Genomic DNA, 19641 nt, shown 5'->3' with positions numbered 1-19641 from the left:
ACCTATGTATTATATTTAGATAAATTGTATTCCAAACCATTTTTTCTCAATCCATTCAAATCTTATTCGATCCAACCATTTGTCATCTCCCCGGCTCTCTATAAAAAGTAGGGTAGTAATTCATATTTCATACAAGGTTGTATTTCTTATTTGACACAATGGCCAATAAGAAGAACAACATGTATGCTAATGAGCTAATAGAAGCTGAAGCTCTAAGTTGGGATTACATTTTGACCTATTTGCGTCCTCCATGTATAAGATGCGCAATTCAATTAGGAATTCCTGATATCCTTCACAAAAGTGCCCATCCAATCATGTCACTCTCTGACCTCATTGCTGCTTTGCCAAATGTAAATCCTTCAAAAACTACCTTTATCCCCATTTTAATGCGAGTTTTAGTTGATTTGGGGCTTTTCAACTACCACCCACAACAGGGAGACGGCTATTCGCTCACCAGCGTTGGCCGTCTCTTTGTGGAAAGTGACCCTTCTAACAAGAGGTCAATTTTCACTTTCTTAATACAGTTCGAAATAGTTGATTCCATGAGCGATTGGTTACGAAACGATCTCCCCACTGCCTTTGAAACGGCACATGGGAAATCCATTTGGGATTATTGCTCTGGAGAGTCAGAATATAGTGGTGTTTTTAATGATGCAATGGCTAGTGATTCCAAATTGATCTCCAATTTGTTGATTTCTGATTGCTGTAGCGGTGTTTTTGAGGGATTAACTTCGTTGGTGGACGTTGGAGGTGGAACCGGCACCGTAGCAATGGCTATTGCCGGAGCTTTTCCGAGCTTGAAATGTACTGTGCTTGATCTCCCTCATGCTATAGGTGATCGAAAGGGAACTCAAAATTTGGAGTTCGTTGCCGGCAATATGTTTGATAAAATTCCTCATGCTAACGCAATCTTACTCAAGGTATGTGTAATACGAGTTTGGAATACTAAAATAATAATTCACGTCAAATTTAGAAATATTTTGAATACTTATAACAAACAAAATTACAAACTGATTACTTGTTATCTTTTATGATAAAATAGTGGATTTTGCACGACTGGAATGATGAAGATTGTGTGAAGATACTGAAGAAATGCAAAGAATCGATTCCGAGTAAGGAAAATGGAGGAAAAGTGATCATCATAGACATAGTAATGGAGGACAATTGTAGCAATAATGAGCAGCTTGTTCAATCACAACATTTGATGGACTTATTAGTGAGGATTACTTATGATTCCAAAGAGAGAAGTAACAAGGAATGGGAAAAACTCTTCCTAGATGCTGGTTTTAGTGGATACAAAATAATAACCTCTCTTGGTTTAAGGTCTCTAATGGAAGTTTATCCTTAAAAAATACATGTTTATCCTATGTCACACATATAGAAATGTGTTTAATTAGGATAACATGATTTACGGGCAAAAAGTTGACAAGCACTTAGCTCCTTCTAAAGAATGTCAACCTTACCCTTTTCAAAAATTCTGAATAATATATTTACTGCTTATAATAAAGATTTGTTATTCTGAAATAGCTTCAGAAAGAACAACCACTTCTTGTAATTGTGTTTTTACTTCTCGATTTACGTAATAAATAAAAAAACTTCGTTCTCCTTTGTTAGAATGTATGCGTCCATTATATGTTATTGGACTAGGTCCCTTAACTCAGCAAGAACAGTATAAAAGACACAAGCAATTTACATGAAAATCCCTTGTTCAAGGACAACGTGCAATAGAAGCCCATAAAAATATTATTTTCATGAATATTGCACTTGATAGATTTACTATAGGCATGGGCACTCGTATTTAGTACATTTTTCTTTTCTGCTATAGTAGAAGAGTGGGTAGCATTAATATTTTGTTATTGGAGTTATTGTTTTAAATTTTGGAGACTCTTGTGTCAATTTGATTTATTTTTCAATAAAACAAACAAGCATTTAATAATCAATTTATTAGTAAGCTTCCTAATTTATGTGATTAATTTTTTTGTCCCAATTGGAATGTATTAGATAAGATTTGAGAAATGTTAGGTGTGTAAAAAGGTTGCTCGTGAGGTAAAATTATCTTTCTAACATATTGCCTATTTTTTTTGGTTTCCGTGTAATATTCGATATTCACTCTAAAATTACAAAGTGTGCTGTGATACTTTTCATTTTGCCTTTTCAAAAATTCTGCTTCTGTAAAAATATATAAAACTGTAAATAGCATTGCATGAATATAATAAGCACCAAAATCTTAACAAAATATAATTCTTTTTTTTTTTTACTCTTGAAAATAATGATTTAACTTTTTTTAATTTCTAACAGGTAGGACTTCAATTAATTAAATAAATTCTGAAATCCTTTTTTATACTTTCTCTGTTTATTTTTATTTGTCATGTTGTGTTTTACAAAAATCAATTTGACTAACTTTTAAAGTTAAATTAGATTATATTAATTTGATATTTTTTTTAAAAAAAAACTTAGATATTCAAAAACTATATAAAAAGTACTATAAATTACAATTTTTTCCATATTAATACGATAGAAAAATACATTTTTAAAATATTAGCTAAAATTCTTATAGTTTAACTCTAAAAATAAAAATTATGACAATTAAAATTAGACGAAGGAAGTATAAACTATATGTAATAATTAATGGATAAAAATCATTTTTGCCTTTCAACTTTGCTTTAAAAAGCGGGATAATGTACAAGTATCCTCTCAACCTATGCCCAAAATTTTAGAGACACACTTATACTATATTAAGGTCATATTACCTACTAAACTTATTTTATTAAAAATTTTCTAACCCTTTTCGGCTCACATGACACTATCTTATGGACCCAACGTTGATTGACTTTTTCTTTCAAACTAATATCACGTAAATCAAAAAGAATAGAAAATTACTTATAAAATAAATTTATTAGGATAATAGGACCTTAATATAATATAAATATTGTTGACACCCAATTTTGACCTACGTTGGTATAAATTAATTATCGAGCTTCGAGAATTTTTAAAATTATTTAAGTTAATTAGTTTTATAAATCTTGCAAAAAATTAAAAAAAAAAGAAAAAAGAAAAGAAAAAAAAGAAGAATATTTTAAAAATATATATATATGTATATGTATATATATATACACATATATATATGTGTGTATATATATGTATATAAATTAAAAAATATATATAATGTATGATTTTTATGTTACTTCGAATACGCTTTGACATAATTTTCGATAATATATATATATATATATATATATATATATATATATATATACATAATTATGCATATAAGTAGTATATCTTATGATTATTCCACAATCATCAAAATATACATTTGAATGTTTTATTAAACTAGCCTTAGTTTAAATTATAATTATACGTTTGAATCACTTTTATGATTTTTATAATTATTATATATAAAGAAGCTCGTTAATTAATTGATACGAATTCATTTTATTTTGGGGTTTGGCCAACTTGGATATTCATTAAACCAACCCATCCTTAACTTAATTTGTCTTAGTTTGGGCCATTCACACAATCCTCAGCAGCCCCAGGCCCACTCCCTTCTACTCTATTTTCAGATTAAAGGTCCAATTCCTTTAAAACCCACCCACAAATTTACCCCAGGCCCAAGTCTTAATCCCTCAGCCCATTAAATCTTAAAACCCTCCGACCCAGCCCCACGACCCGCCACCCGACCCGACCCAGACCCCCTTTCCCCCTTTCTTCTTCCCCCTCACTCACGCTATTCCCAGGAAGAAACAGAACCCAGAAAAACGCAGCAATGAACAGAACCCAAAAACGGAAAATGTGTCTTTCCCTCTCGCGTCTCCCTCACGTTCTCTCCCTCTCTCCTGCGTCTCCCCCTCACGCGTCTTTCTCTCCCCCCCTCCCATCGCGACCTGCAAAGAAAAAGAACAGAGCTGCGCCAAAAACGCAGCAAAGACAGACACCAAAAAATGCAGCAGTGCAGTGCTTTCGGCTGTGGCAGACCTGCTCTCTCGTCCTTGCATCGCCGAGATGACTCCACGTAGCTCGCTAGTACCACGATTTCATCTCAACCCTCCACCTCGCCTCAAACTCCCTTCCCGCTCGAAATTTCGGATAAGATTTTGAGATTTTGAATTGAGATGGGCGGAAACTCGTGAAACCCATCCCAATTTCAAAAACCCTAGGGATTTTTCTATATAAACCCCCATTCTCGTCAGTTTGGGGGTTGGATTTTTTTTGAAATTTCTTGGGTTGAAAATTGGGAAATTCTGAAAAAAGAAAACCGAGCTACTCTGTTATTGTGAGCTTTGGAAACACTTTGGTTTCTCTACTGTTGGTTTCAGAAGAACCAAGGAAGTCGGATTAGTTTTAGAGAGAAACACTCTGTTTCGTTAACGAGTGTTCGACAGTGGTGTTCCGTCGAAACGTCGTAACAACCTCGGTGTGTCTGTTTCATCGAGCGTAGGTGTGTCGTTCCAGCTCAGGTATTCGAGACAGAGGTTGGTTTGAGGTCGCGATAGTGGTGCTTCTCCCTTGCTCGTAGCCTCCAAGTTCGTTGCTCCCCAAAAGGTAACGTCCAGTTTATTTTAACGCAACTCGCCATTAATATTCCTTCATCTACTCTTTCCTTACGCAAGCAAACTCATGTGTGGATATTCGAGATGTTTTGAGTGTTGTTGATCGCTGCATAAGTAATAGGCTATGTTATTGGAAGTACTCTGTGTTGGTTTGTTTCGTTGAAGTTCGTATGCCTTGTGTTCTTCTCCTATTTTCCGAGTCCATCGTCGCGAGGCAGCCATTGTCGTTGGTTGGCTGACCTTGCACGATGTACGCCGACTCTAAATTTTATTTCGCAAGCTGTTCTGGCGATAAGCATCTGTTTCCAGCAAGTTTAGATGGTGCTTTTGCATCTGTTTGCATTATGTCTATCCCTACTCTGTTTCGGCCTAGCTGTTTGATTTTCGGTTTCTTTCTCGCTCGAGTGTTTTTCATTTCACCTCCATTAGACTGTCTAGAGGCAGCACGACATGTTTTGTATGTTTTTTTTATGTCGATGACAGCTGCTGGTTCGTCGGATGTCTTTCATTCTTTGCTTGGCTCGTTATTGCTGTATTAAGATGTTTGTGTGAGTCGAATGAAGTTAGCTAGTCGGTCAACACGCCAAATGATTCACTCATGCGAGTTTTTCGTCTTCGGAAAGCCATGAACGCAGAAGATGGTGCGTGAGCTTGCTTTGTATTCTCTTTTGGTTATGTTTCCTCTTACTGTTGGATCTGTTTGTGAAGCAATGTCGGACTTGTCTCTCGGTATTTCGAAGTCAGTTACATGAAAATATGGTCGAAGAGTGTATGTGTGAGTTTTGTATGTTCGGAATTTTGTCTTTAGCTTCAAAATCATTAACCTTTTGTTTAAACATTCCTTGGTAGCATTCGTTTAAGTTCTCAAATGTTCTGCTTGTTCAATTGCGTTGAAGCATAGAAGGTGTCTTTATGTGTGATTTGTGCTTACTGAGTTCGATTTTGCCTCTTATTATTGTATTCAAAGTATGTTTTGAGGCTGTTCCGTCTCACTTAGCCGAATGACGTTAGTGCCTTTGGTATTCTTAGCTCGTGATATCCTTCTCACATCTCAAGTGTTTTTATATGTTGGTTTAGCTAAGGTTGTCCTCCTTTTTTTGTCAAAAATCATGAAAGTATATCTTTTTATTTACTGTGTTTCATAGCTCGTGAGGAATGTATGCGGTCATTTTCTAAAGGTTGCAGAAAATATACTTCTTAGATTAGTATACCCACATCTCTGGGCAAAAGGGTTAGATTCTGTGTATTCCGACGTGTTCTGAATATATTTATTTTTGTTACTTTGTGGTATTGTTTTTTTTGCAGATTTTGGCACTTATATTCTGTTTCATGTATTTTGACTATGTTTTCTAATGAAAGTATATACGGTCTCCTATTTTTCATTTACTTATTATCATTTGTGTACATCTTTTAAGTCGCAATATGCTCTTTGCTCATCTCATGTTCTTTGGTACGTCATCATCTCTTAGACTCATTATATTGGCCGTGTGATTACGTGCTTATGATTGAAATTGAAATCTATTAAAGAGCGCATTCCCTAATTTATCTTTTATTTCATTGTGGCATGTAAAATCTATTTGAGTTCCCTATGAACTCTCCCTCTTCGCATCTCGAGAGAGCCATGAAGGCTCGAAAAATTCTTATAGAGTCAATCCGTCAAAACCGGCAAGAATGTAGAAAGTCAAGTGGAGATGGAAGAAGATGGACTAGAAGACTTTTTTTTATCTTTATTTTGTATTTTGTAACGGGCATAAGCCCTTGTCAATTTACTTTCTTGTATTTTTAGTTTTATATGTCTAGCATAGGACAGGTGAAAATGGGTCAAATACCCAAAAACAGGTGGGTCCAAGTTTCGGTCAAGGCGAACAGAACCCGAAGACTTGGACCCAAATATCTCTCTCTCTCTTCTATTTTACTACTTGTTTATATTTTTGCATTAATTGCCTCTTAGTCTAGGGTAAGAATAACTCCAAGCCTCCTTTCGAAACGCCTTTCTATTTTATCAAGTTAAAATTAAGTCTTAAAACAACAAATATTCAAAACTTGAAAATTTGCCTAAGGGAATGTTTTTGAAAGTTCAACTTAAGGTTTTGTAAAAAAATTTTAAAACAAAAATAGTCAAATAAGTTAATCGTCGGAAAACCGTATTAACGGAGTATCTTAGGTGCCTTAAACACCTTCCTAAGATACTAATAGGAATCCCGAACCCTTAAAATGTTTCAAAACAATTTTTTTCTGTTTAAGTTGTTTAGAAACGGAGTTTTCTTGATTTTTCTTAAAAATTAAGTGGCGACTCCATAAAGTCGAAAATAAAATAAACTTTTTTCGAAAATCACATTTTTTTTTGATAAAACAAATATCTTTCTAAATTTCCAGTATAAACTGAGTACATTATCACTTAAAAAGCAAATACCTCCTCTTAACTTCAAATGGTTGACATTTTCTCTGATCTTATCTTATAAAATATCTGTTTTTCGTTTGCCATCATTAATCTTATGTACTTTTTTTAACACATAGATGAACTTCAAATAACTTTAAATGGTTGACATTTTCTCTTATCTTATCCTATAAAATATCTATTTTTCGTTTGCCATCATTAATCTTATGTACTTCTTTAACACATAGATGAACTTCAAACTAAGTACTCATTCATATATAGAATACTAGATATTTTACATATAGATGAATCTCAAACTAAGTTCACATATAGAATATACTAGATATATATACGATTTCGTGTTAATACGAAGTCTAATATTTGTTCGTCTTATATTAATTGATTATCTTTTATTTTGCACGGTATTTAAAAAATTATAAATAAAAAAATAACTTTACTAATTCAACCCTTAATAAACTTAGTGAAAATTTTACAAACAATGTTACACTTTCAAAATGAACTAAGGGTAATATAATAAAATTTCAAATAATGTTTTAATGATTTAGTAAGATGATCAACTAATATGAGATTACTGTTTTTAGAATAGTACTCAATTAATATGGGACAAAAGGAGTGTCATAGAACTTGAAAGTTAGCCAAATTTTTATATGATTTTAAAAAGATTTTAAGTTGTTAGTACTTTTTATGTAATTTTAAAAATAATAGACATTACTTTTTTTTTTTAATTTATGTGGCATATATAGAATTTCAAAAATTAATTATTTTTAATATATCTTTTAAATATTTAACGTAATTTTTAAATCATGTGTATTACTTATCCTGTCCTAATTTATGTAGCACTGATAAGTTTTTTTAGAGTCAAGTGATTTTTATATATATTTTATATTATTAATTATTATGATTTATAAATTGATATTAAAAAAATTTCAAAAGTTAATTAACTTTCTTATATAACTTTTAAATATTTAAATTGTTGATTATTATGATTTATAATATTACTCATAGTTATACAATTTTTAGATGTATAACAACCCAAAAAAAAGACATAATTTTTCCATATTTGGTAAACAAATAAAGTAATTAGCATTTAAAAAAATGATTTTGCCATAAAAAAAAAAAGAAAAGTTATGAGGTATAAATAAAGAAAGGAAAAAAGAAGTAGGATCTAGTAGGCAAATTTTTTTGCGGCTGAAAAGAAAAATATGAAAGGGCTGAAAATAGATTACCTATTTTATCTCCTTTCGGTATAATTCAAGTTAGTTTGAATTTAAAATTAGCAGGGCTTTATTATAGACATCGAATATCAGATGGAAAATAAGAAAATATTTATTATTATAATTAATTGTAATTTAACTCCATTTTAAGTACAACTTTTTAATTTTTTAAGTAAAAATCAAAAACTATCATTTATAATGTTATTTTAAAATGAAAAAAGATCAAAAAATATATCCCAAAGTATTATATGATTTAGAATAATTCTTTTCTTTTAACTAAAATGTGTTTTATTATTCTATATTGTAGGGTTGGTACTTGCTATTATAATGGGTACGTAACTCAATCTAATCCTAGTTAGTACCACCTAAATCAGTAGCATTAAAGAATCCCTTGACTTCAAGCCATCGGGCGTCCTCAACTAATTTCAATTTATTTCTTTATTTTATGTCTAAAAAGGAAAATTTTCTCACTTCTTAATATTACTCCCTCCATCCGGAATTATTTGTCATATTGTACTTTTTAAAAGTCAATTTAACTAATTTTTAAAATTATATTATATCACATTAATTCGATATTTTAAACAAAAAAATTAAATATTCTAAAAGTATATAAAAAGTACTACAAATTGTAAATTTTTGTATATTAACATGATGAAAAAATACATCTTAAAATGTTAGTCAAAGTTTTTTATAGTTTGACTCTAAAAGTAAAAATTATGACAAATAATACCGGACGGAGAGAGTATATTTTTATTTCTATTTCATTCTTATAGATGTAAATTCTTTCTTTCTTTCTTTTCCAAATAATTACTTTATATAGTTTTCATGTAATATAAAATTTTATTTTTTCAAAATTTTTATTTAATATAAAATTATATTTTATTCTAAATTTCTGCATAACATAAATTGCAAGAAAATATTATATATTATGCAAATTAATAGCAGATTCAAATATAAGTGAAATGCAATTACATAAGCATTGCATGAACACTCAACTTTAAAAATTATTATTTTGCTTCCATAAATGTTCTATTAATGCATTATGGAATTCAAAATGAGTACTTTTATTCTTATGTTTTAGCTAAAAATTGTTCAAATAAGATATTTTCATCTACGATCATTCCTATTTTTTCGAATACTATTAAAATTTGAAAACGACCTACCGGGTTACTAAATTATTGTTGTGATTAATTAATTATCATGTTATATATAGTATTTTTAAATTAAAAATTTTAAACTTATCATGTTGATTTTGTGCATTCTTTATAGTGAAAAATTAACAATAAAATAAAAGTATATTATTGATAAGAATTAGAAAAAATTAAAATATTTTAATTCAGAATGAAAATAGTATATATTAAAAAAATATAATCTAAAAAATTATATTATAATATTTAAAAAGAACTATGAATATTAAATGTAAAATAATATGTTAATTAAATAATAATAATAATAATATATTAAAAATAAATGAAGAATAAAGAGTGAAATAAAAGATAGTCTATAAATATAAAAATAAAAAGTAAAATATAAATGAATGGGATAACACGCTATATATATAAAAGTGGGTGGTAATTCATAGATCTTTCATTAGTTAACGCTGTATTTCTTATTTGACACAATGGCCAGTAACAACAATATTTGTGCTTATGAGCTAATAGAAGCTGAAGCTCAAAGTTGGGATTATATTTTGAGTTATTTGCGTCCTTCATGTATAAAATGTGCAATTCAATTGGGAATTCCAGATATCCTTCACAAAAATGCCGATCCGATCATGTCTCTTTCTGATCTTATTGCCGCTTTGCCAAATTTGAATCCTTCAAAAACTACATTTATCCCCATTTTAATGCGAGTTTTAGTTGATTTTGGCCTTTTCAACTATCACCAACAACAAGGAGACGGCTATTCGCTCACTACTGTTGGCCGTCTCCTCGTTGAAAATCACCACTTTGGTAACAGGTCATTTTTCCTTTTCGCCCAACATCCCGTTGTGCTGAACACGGCTGCTTCTGTCGGCGATTGGTTAAAGGACGATCTCCGCACCGCCTTTGAAACAGCGGATGGAAAATCCCATTGGGATTATTGCGGTGCAGATCCGGAGTTTAATGGTGTTTTCAATGATGCTATGGCTGGCGATTCGAGATTGATGTCTAATTTGTTGATTTCTGATTGTTGTGCCGGTGTATTTGAAGGCTTGACGTCATTGGTGGACATCGGAGGTGGCACCGGTGCCGTGGCGATGGCTATCGCCGGAGCTTTTCCGAGCTTGAAATGTATTGTGCTTGATCTCCCTCATGTTATTGCTGATCGAAAGGGATCTGGAAATTTGGAGTTTGTTGCTGGGAGTATGTTTGATAAAATTCCTCATGCCAACGCAATCTTACTCAAGGTACATATTGTTTCGAAAATTGAATTGTTAGAAAAGTTTTCGGTGAAAATTTCTCACTTTTAACTAGTGTTACTATATCAATTTTGTTACGTTATAACAATTGAATATATATCATGAAAATTACATGGTCTTAACGGGGCAGACCCACGTTGGGTCCTTGGAGTTCAGCCGAATTCCTTCGGTAAAAAAATTAGATTATATATAAGGTAAATTTTCTACATTTCGTAGATATATATTTTGGCATAATACATAAATATACCCTTTAATTTAGCTTTGAATTACATTTATGTCTTTCAACTATGGGTGTGAACAAGTAGTCACTTAAACTTGTATAAAGTTGAACAAATAAACACACATGTTTTACATGTCATTTTTTATCCTACGTGGTGTCCTACGTGTATTGTGTCATGTAGGACTCATGTGTTTATTTATTTAAAAGTTGGATAATTAAAATGTTTGTTTGTGCATTATGAAAGTTGAAGGTCAAAGTTAAAATTTGAAGTCAAGTTTAGGATCAAATATATGTATTATGTCTATATTTTGTGAAACCCTTTAATAACAAAATAAAAACTGATGGTGTAGTGGTAAGACTCCTTAAAATTGAGTTTCACATAAACAATGTTGTTTTAACCCCCAAAAAAATTCAGTTAGTTACTTTAATATAGGGATAATACCCAAGTATCCCCTCAGTCTATGCCCGAAATCTCAGAGACACACTTATACTATACTAAGGTCCTATTACCCCCTAAACTTATTTTATTATTAATTTTTTACCCCTTTTAGCTTACGTGGCACTATCTTGTGGGCCCAATGATGGTTGACTTTTTTTCCCGAAGTAGTGCCACGTAGGCTAAAAAGGGGTAGAAAATTACATATAAAATAAGTTCAGGGGGATAATAGGATCTTAGTATAGTATAAGTGTGTCTCTTGGATCTCGGGCATAGATTGAGGGGCTACTTGGGTATTTTCCTTTTAATATATGATAAAGAATTTCATATGTTACTATTATAAGGGAAATATTCCTAATGATTTACTGTTGTTTTTAATAGTGGATTTTGCATAATTGGGATGATGAAGATTGTGTGAAGTTACTGAAGAAATGTAAAGAGTCAATTTCGAGTAGAGAAAATGGAGGGAAGGTGATAATCATTGACATGATAATGGAAGATAATTATAACAATAAGCAACTTGTTCAATCACAACACTTGATGGACTTAATAATGAGGATTACTTATGCTTCAAAAGAGAGGACTGAAAAAGAATGGGAAAAACTCTTTTTGGAGGCTGGTTTTAGTGGGTATAAAATAATAACCTCTCTTGGATTAAGGTCTTTAATTGAAATTTATCCTTAAAAAAAAGATATCTATATTCATCACTAAAAGAGTTGTAATTGGCTACGGACTTTATTGCTAGTCTTTCTTATTTCGCTCAATATTCTATAGTTAAATAAATTTAAGGATAGATTTTTCTCTCATTCATACAGAGAATGGAGGTTAATTTATATGTAATAATAATATTAGTGCAGAACTATGCTTTTCCTATGTCACTTAATAAAAATGTCGAAGCAATATATAGTTTCTTCCATTATTATTTTATCAAATTTTTTATAAGCAATTAAAGAATATTTGAAATTGTCAATTATCATGATTTATAGTACTTTTTATGTAATTTTTAATTCGTATAAAAATAAAATAAATAGATTAAAGCGAATAAAATAAAATATCTGTGTAATTGTCAGGCAGGCATGTCAGGTATCCTCCGCTTATATATTAATACTGGATACAGTATACCTTGTACTAATGTATCGTGAGCTAAAAATAGTAAATTGTATATCATATTTTCTCCCATACTCTATCAGACGATACCTAATAGTTAAAAGAGTAGAGTTAAAATACACGTAAGCTAATATGTTTTAGAAGTTTTTTATTTTCCAAGTTTAGTATTTAATTAAATAATAAAACGTAATTAAAATTTAAAAAATTATTTCAAAAATTTAATATGTAGTTGAACAAAATTTAAGGGAAAAAAGGGGCTATTGCTCACCCGTAATGATCATGTCCTTATCACTGTGAGTGTATCGGGATATAGGTTTTAGATTAGTAAATTACTTTGTTTGTTTATTTGTTTTGATTTCGGATTTTAAAAAATGAAAGTATATTTAAGTGGGGAGGGGGGATTATCCACACCGGATGTTTACATCAAAGTAATTTAATTTACATTATTATATGATTTAATGAAGTAATTTAACAGCTTTTATTTCTTTTTGGTTATCGTCATTCACGATGTTACGTTTATATTTTATACTTGAACATCTAGAATATGTGTATTTATGAGTATTGTGTTTTAAGTTTTTCTTATAATTTATATTAGAAAATATATTTAAGGGACTTAATATTATTACTTTGATTATGTTATTAATTATTTCACATAATTGAATAATCAAATTAAAAAAAATCGAATCAAATAGAGAAAAATCAAACCAAATTTATTTCAAATATGAGTGGATTACACTTTTACAAAAAAAATTAAATTACAAAAGCAGATAAATTACAATTAAAAAATATAATTATAATAACTAATTTCATACAAAACACTTATGCACAACCCACATTATTTAATTTAATCATGATTAATTGACTATTGAATGCATAGATGAAAGCTAAGTATTTTATGTATTAATTAAGAGTAAAATTTATGTATTATTTTTAATTAGATATTAATAGTACAAGAATTAATTATATATGCATTAATTATTTCACATTTTACCCTACATAAATTACTTAAAAGATCAAGCGAAATTTTAATTTGTCAACCAAACATTAGTAATTTAAAACACTTCTCCATTTAATAATAAACTTTGGTAAATATAGAAGAACAAATAATTGATTTTACTCACTACTATTATACGAGTTTAGCTAATATTTTTAAATACAAAGTTATATTTTATTGGATTAGAAAAATACTTTTAACTTTTTTTTAATGGTTAATTTTGCTACGATCATTTTTTCTTTTCTTTTCATCATGCTTTAACTATATTAATTAATGATATATTCGTTGACGTACATTGTCGGCATCAAAATTCAAATGGCTAATTTCTCTGTACAGTAACTTAAATCTCCATAGCTGAGCTGAAGCTCCTATTCTTCTCTGTAGTAATTATTTGTTCACATTTTGTGCTTCAATAGGGGTTACTGTTTTAGTCGTTTTCATGTTTACTTCTCAATTTTTTGGTACTATTTTGTTTGTTAATTCTGAATAGAGGTGACGAAAACTCCCTGCAAGCTACTGGGTTTTGTTAGATGGGGATTGAACTTCAATTCCAAAGGTTATGCTGTGTTCATAGCGTCAAAAAATTGTTGTCAATTTTTGGAATTGTTATAGCTGTTGTTGCGGTGATATCGCAATTAGTGGCACTTCCATATGAGAATTACATATCTCTTCTATCAAATGCGGATGGAGTTGGGTTCAAAGCTGAAACTGATTTGGCCACTGATGAAAAGAGGAGTAATGTGGAAGTTGATTTAGTGTTAGGGTTTCAGAAATTGGGCAACAGTACTTATGTAGAAAAGAGATTGAATGCTAATTCAACTACAGGGTTTTATTTGAATGTAAGTATATATTCAAGTCTAGGGAGAATGAGGAATGGATCGGGTCAGATTTTGCAGCTTAAGCTACCTGCAGCTCGTCCAAATGGTTGGGAGAATGTGATTGCAGATACCGGTAATAAGTCGGTATCGTTATCGGAAAATGAGGCAACGAGTTCCAATTCTAATATGTTACGAGCTGGTATCAACAGTAAGAGTAGAAGACCAGCATCAATCTCCTACATGAACTCTTTAGTGCAGCAGAATTCTAGTATTAGTTTAGTGGTATGAGTTTTAGATGTCAATTCTAACTTGAGTTGAGATTGATTACCAATTCATTTTTGTTATCTAATTGCTTGAGATTTTTGTTGTAGAGATCACAATGGCGTTCTGCACGTGAAGGGGAACTCCGATATGCAAAGGTTCAGATTGAAAATGCTCCAATAATAAATACCATTCCTGAATTTCATTCATCTGTCTTTCGAAATTATTCCAAGTTTAGGAGGTAATTGGATTTGTTTTTGATTCTTGGAATTTAACACTTATATCAATGTGTTCATACTTTAATGTATTGTGAGATGCTTTATTAGAGTTGATGTAATTGCAACTCATGTGGTCATTACCAAAATCTAGAGTCTTCCTGCTGCAATATAGCTATTACATTTTTTGTCTTACATGTTTTTATTACCTTCTGCTTAGGTAATCGTATTATTTGTTCTTGGTACGGTTCTTTTCTCCATTATTTTCAGCATGGTTTCATCTTTGCTACTGTCATTCCTTTTCATATTGTTTTTTTATATATATATATGCATTATTTAGGCCAAAGGCGCATGAGAAACGGTCCCTCTACCTTGGCAAGGTAGGGTAAGGCTGCATACACATACCCTCCCAAGACCCCATTGAGGGACTACTGATTACTGGGTCAGATATAGGAAAAGCTTGAGAAAAGTTTATCAACTGGGAAAATTGATTCCTCCATGCCAAAATATTTGATTTTTTTCCCAGATGTATACTGTTAAGAAGAGCAATTTCTTGAATATTAAAGCCTAAAGTCAATAGTATCTCTATTTTCAAGTACAACTATATACTAGTCCTCTGAGCTGACTAATTGTTACATTCTTTTCTGCTTAGTTTTGTTTCAAGTGATCCACCTCTTGGTGTTTGAGGTGGTATCTGGTGCTCAATGATTAGAGTTTTTGCATTTGATGGTATGAGATTCTGAGACACTATAGAAAATTGAAAGACAGTTTCAATTTGTACTCTCATAGTCATTGAGTCAAATATTCAACCTTATTTTGGGGAAAAGTATGTTCTAGATGTTGAATTGTTCGATCCTTTTGCAGGAGCTATGAGCTGATGGAACGTGTCCTTAAAGTTTATGTTTATAAAGAAGGGGAAAAACCAATATTCCATCACCCGTATATGCGAGGTATTTACGCTTCTGAGGGGTGGTTCATGAAACTGATGGAGAAAAACAAACAGTTTCTTGTGAAAGATCCCAAAAGGGCTCACTTATTCTATTTGCCTTTTAGTTCTCTGAAGCTACGAGAAGCTCTATCAAAACAAAATTTTACTCATCAGAAAGATTTGGAAAATCATCTGAGCAATTACATTGGAAGAATTTCTAGAAAATATCATTTCTGGAATAGAAGCAGAGGAGCTGATCATTTTTTTGTTGCTTGTCATGATTGGGTATGCTTTTTCTTGAACTCTATTCCATTGCGAATGTTGCGTTCCATAGTGCTTTGGCAGTCTAATTGTGTCAATCTACTCATTCTCCCCAGAAACCGTTTTTGACAACTTAAGGGAAGCAAAAGAATGAAGTAGTTTTTTTCCCTTTCAATAACAAGTTTATAGTCAAAGCATATAGTAGTGTTTTTTATTCTTCCATTTCTCTGGGAAAAGATGAGTTTGGAAGAATTATTGGATGTTTTCTGAATCTGCAACTTGGATAGCGTTCTTTTTTACAAATCTGGAGTACTATCACGTTCAACACTTTATGTTGCTGTGAGGTGTCCATCTATCATTCTTTTACTAAAAGTAAAAGTACGTTATAGGCACTCCGACTCACGAGGAAGAACATGGAAACCTGTGTTAGAGTCCTCTGCAATTCAAATATAGCTGGAGGCTTCAAGATAGGGAAGGATGTCTCTCTGCCAGTAACCTATGTTCGTTCAGCTGAAGACCCGCTCAAAGATTTCGGAGGAAATCCTCCTTCAGCAAGACCTGTGCTTGCCTTTTTTGCTGGAGGTATTCATGGTTATCTCCGTCCTATATTATTGCAACATTGGAGTGAGAAAGAACCTGATATGAAGATTTTTGGGCCTATGCCTCGTGATCCTGAGGGTAAAGCAAAATATAGGGATCTTATGAAAAGCAGCAAATATTGCATCTGTGCAAGGGGTTACGAAGTCCATACCCCAAGAGTTGTGGAGTCCATACACTCTGAGTGTGTACCTGTGATCATATCAGATAATTATGTGCCTCCTTTCTTTGAAGTTTTCGACTGGGAATCATTTTCTGTCTTTGTTTTGGAGAAAGATGTTACAGACTTGAGAAACATTCTCCTTTCAATTCCTGAGGAGAAGTACATGAAGATGCAGCGTAGGCTGAAGATTGTTCAACAGTATTTCCTTTGGCACAGAAGTCCTGTAAGGTACGACTTGTTTCACATGATCCTTCACTCAATTTGGTATAACCGAGTACTTCAGGTAAAATCTAAATAAGGATGTCAAAGGACTTCGGGATTTTGAATATGGAGGGACATGGCACATAGGAGATATGATCCCGCAGATATCCCAGATGATTTGAACAATCATATGCAGTTCCAGATATGATCAAACTCTGGTTTATGCTAGAAGAATGTTCCTGCTTGGTAACTTCTTAAGCTTAATTAGTGAATTGCCATCATTTGCGAGCTGAAATAGGCACTAATAAGTGCTGATGCCGTATACTTGTATAATTCTCTTGTATACCTGTATAATACTCGCTCTTATAATTTACCTATCATTGCCATTTGATCTTTTCACTCTCTCTTTCTCCATGTAAAAGTAGAATTTATGAATTATGACCCCAGAATCCAGATGTATTACAATGTACTTAGGGTTGCGGCCCTTCCCTGGACCCCTAAGCCACACTTATGAATTATGTTAGTTTTTCCTTTAATGAATCTTTCTATTTTTGTTAAAACCAAATAATAGGAGTAACCCTTAAATTTAATTCACCAAAAATTTTACATTATTAACGAATCCTCTAATTGGGACACCAAAAACTGAAGAAAATTTAAAATCATGATACTGTAGTTGATCAGGTGTTTTAGCTATTAATGAAGTGTGATTTTCAAAGTCACCATGAATGTTACATGATCAAACCATTTAGGTAACAATTAGGAAGTAAAAGTAGGTATAGCACAACATTATTGTATTTTGCACCTACCCCAACTCATGCTGAGCAAATGAACTAACCAAAACTAAAAACTTCACATTTTTAGAGAGAAAAAAACACTATATATACGTATTGCCTAAAGTATAGCTAAAGCATTGCAATATTACTAATTATAACATTTTTAGATAATAATAATATATAGACATGGCAATGAAATGGCTGACCCTAGTGCTAACATTGATGGTCATATTTGAGGGGAATTTGATTATGGCTAATCTTATGGAGGTGAAATGTATAAAACATTGCATGAAAGATTGCAAAAAAGTTGGCATTCCCTCTGTTTCCTGCCTCAAATTCTGTCCACTTCAATGCGTTCCACCACCACCTGTGCTTTCATCTGAACTCCGCCATTGCGATGCTCGATGCATTCTTGATCGTTGTCTTGACTACAAGAATGGTATGCATATCGATCTTCTCTTACAAAACGTTTTATTAAAACCAGGAGAATCGAAAACAGTTTCTCTATCTACATCATTATGTGAACGTAAGAGTAACACTTTGATGTTGAATGCACACACATAGTATATTATATATGGTCTAAGAAAGAATGCACAGGTGTATCTACTTAGATATGCCTTGATTTTCTACAATATAAGAGTAATTTCAAGGATTATCGCATTATATATCTACTACATATATAAGTGGCAATAAGTACAGAGCTGAAGGTCAATATGTCTGCTTCAGCTGTGTGCTTATTTACATACCCAGCTATTTGGCCTACTAGATTCACCTTCATATTTCACATCATTTTTTTTCTATTTGAATTTCTGCTTTTTTTTCGTAAATTAATTACTTCCTCCGTTTACTTTTTTATTTGTTACGTTATGTTTTCTGAAAGTTAATTTGACTATTTTTAAAGTTAAATTAGATTACATTAATTTGATATTTTAACCACAAAATTTAGATACTCAAAACTATATTGCAATTTTTTGCATATCAATATGATGAAAACATATATTGTAAAATGTTAGTCAAAATTTTTATGATTTGACTTTAAAATGAAAAGTATGACAATTAATAGTGGACGGAGGGAGTATTATTTTCGATAATTAAAGACCTCTACATCTACTAATTGATTTACGAGTTTTTCAACTTGAAAATTTGTGTTTTAATTAGTAGAGGTCTTTGATTAATTTCAGCTTATTTATTGATTTGAGGCTTTTGACATTTCGTATACGTAAATGTATTTCTTGTTCATATTTTAGTTATTCCATCTTAACAACACAAGAGACAATCAATATGTCTGCTTCACATGTGTGGTTCTACGCGATAATTAATAACATATTGACTCTTGAAATTCTATTTGCGTCATATATATTGCGACAAGGAAAATAACATATATTATTTAAAATTACATAAGATACTATAAATCACAATAATTAATAACTTAAAGTATTTAAAATTATATTATAATTTAATTAACTCTGTAAATTTTATATGTGTTATATAAAATGAAACAAAGAAAAGAGATATTGAGTCCATGCTAGCACGAGTTGTGTCGAGTATTATTATACATGTCTAAGAAGGGACTCCCACTAATTAGATACTTGCATGTCCATAATATTTGTATAATTTAATTGGTAACAACAAAATAACGAGGTATATATGCATCATCGTGCTTGTGACTACAAGATATTTTATGTCGTTTTTAGCATGATAGAGCGATAAAAATGAGTTTAAGTAATATATGTTGTTAGTATAAACAATTTATTTTTGTATTTATTTTTGCAGAAGATGAGAAATTGGAAGGTTGTGCATCCAAATGCAAGAACAATAAAGATTACTGCTAAGTGTGTTTTACATCACAGGAGATTAATTACTACTTCAATAATGAAAACTATACTTCAAGTCTTTTTTTTCTGTTTAGTTCTCTTTTAGTATAATTTTAATACATAATTAATTACATAATAAATGTAGGGCCATGATATGTATAAGGTGGAAAAGTACTTAATAAAATAATTAGTTTTTCTTTTATCATTGTTTTGCACACATTTGTGATCGAATTTTAAAATTTGAGTTTCAAAAACTCTTCGATGGAAATTTTAGTAGATATCCAATCTAA

The 19641-nt window shown here is 31.2% G+C and overlaps 4 protein-coding genes across 4 annotated transcripts; all 4 read left to right on the top strand.

The window, feature by feature from the left end:
- LOC101251390 (myricetin 7/4'-O-methyltransferase 2-like) lies at positions 1 to 1616 on the top strand. The gene is made up of 2 exons (XM_004241866.5): positions 1 to 920; positions 1043 to 1616. The coding sequence occupies exons 1-2, from the start codon at positions 159 to 161 to the stop codon at positions 1346 to 1348; spliced, it is 1068 nt and encodes a 355-aa protein (XP_004241914.1). The 5' UTR covers positions 1 to 158; the 3' UTR covers positions 1349 to 1616.
- Positions 1617 to 9697: 8081 nt separating this feature from the next.
- On the top strand, positions 9698 to 12138 carry LOC101250812 (myricetin 7/4'-O-methyltransferase 2-like). The gene is made up of 2 exons (XM_004241864.5): positions 9698 to 10551; positions 11601 to 12138. Exons 1-2 carry the CDS (start codon positions 9784 to 9786, stop codon positions 11901 to 11903), a joined length of 1071 nt encoding a protein of 356 aa, XP_004241912.1. The 5' UTR covers positions 9698 to 9783; the 3' UTR covers positions 11904 to 12138.
- Positions 12139 to 12808: 670 nt separating this feature from the next.
- LOC101245662 (probable glycosyltransferase At3g07620) lies at positions 12809 to 17163 on the top strand. Its single transcript, XM_004241845.5, has 4 exons — positions 12809 to 14420; positions 14510 to 14640; positions 15479 to 15827; positions 16193 to 17163. Exons 1-4 carry the CDS (start codon positions 13851 to 13853, stop codon positions 16859 to 16861), a joined length of 1719 nt encoding a protein of 572 aa, XP_004241893.1. The 5' UTR covers positions 12809 to 13850; the 3' UTR covers positions 16862 to 17163.
- Positions 17164 to 17695: 532 nt separating this feature from the next.
- Positions 17696 to 19553, top strand: LOC543739 (uncharacterized). The gene is made up of 2 exons (NM_001247932.2): positions 17696 to 17976; positions 19311 to 19553. The coding sequence occupies exons 1-2, from the start codon at positions 17724 to 17726 to the stop codon at positions 19367 to 19369; spliced, it is 312 nt and encodes a 103-aa protein (NP_001234861.2). The 5' UTR covers positions 17696 to 17723; the 3' UTR covers positions 19370 to 19553.
- The last annotated feature ends 88 nt before the right edge of the window (positions 19554 to 19641 follow it).

The sequence above is a fragment of the Solanum lycopersicum genome, chromosome 6 (genome assembly GCF_036512215.1).
Source record: "Solanum lycopersicum chromosome 6, SLM_r2.1".
In the NCBI taxonomy this organism is placed as follows: Eukaryota; Viridiplantae; Streptophyta; class Magnoliopsida; order Solanales; family Solanaceae; genus Solanum; species Solanum lycopersicum.
Note: the sequence above shows the minus strand (reverse complement) of the source record. Positions and strands in the feature narration are given on the sequence as shown.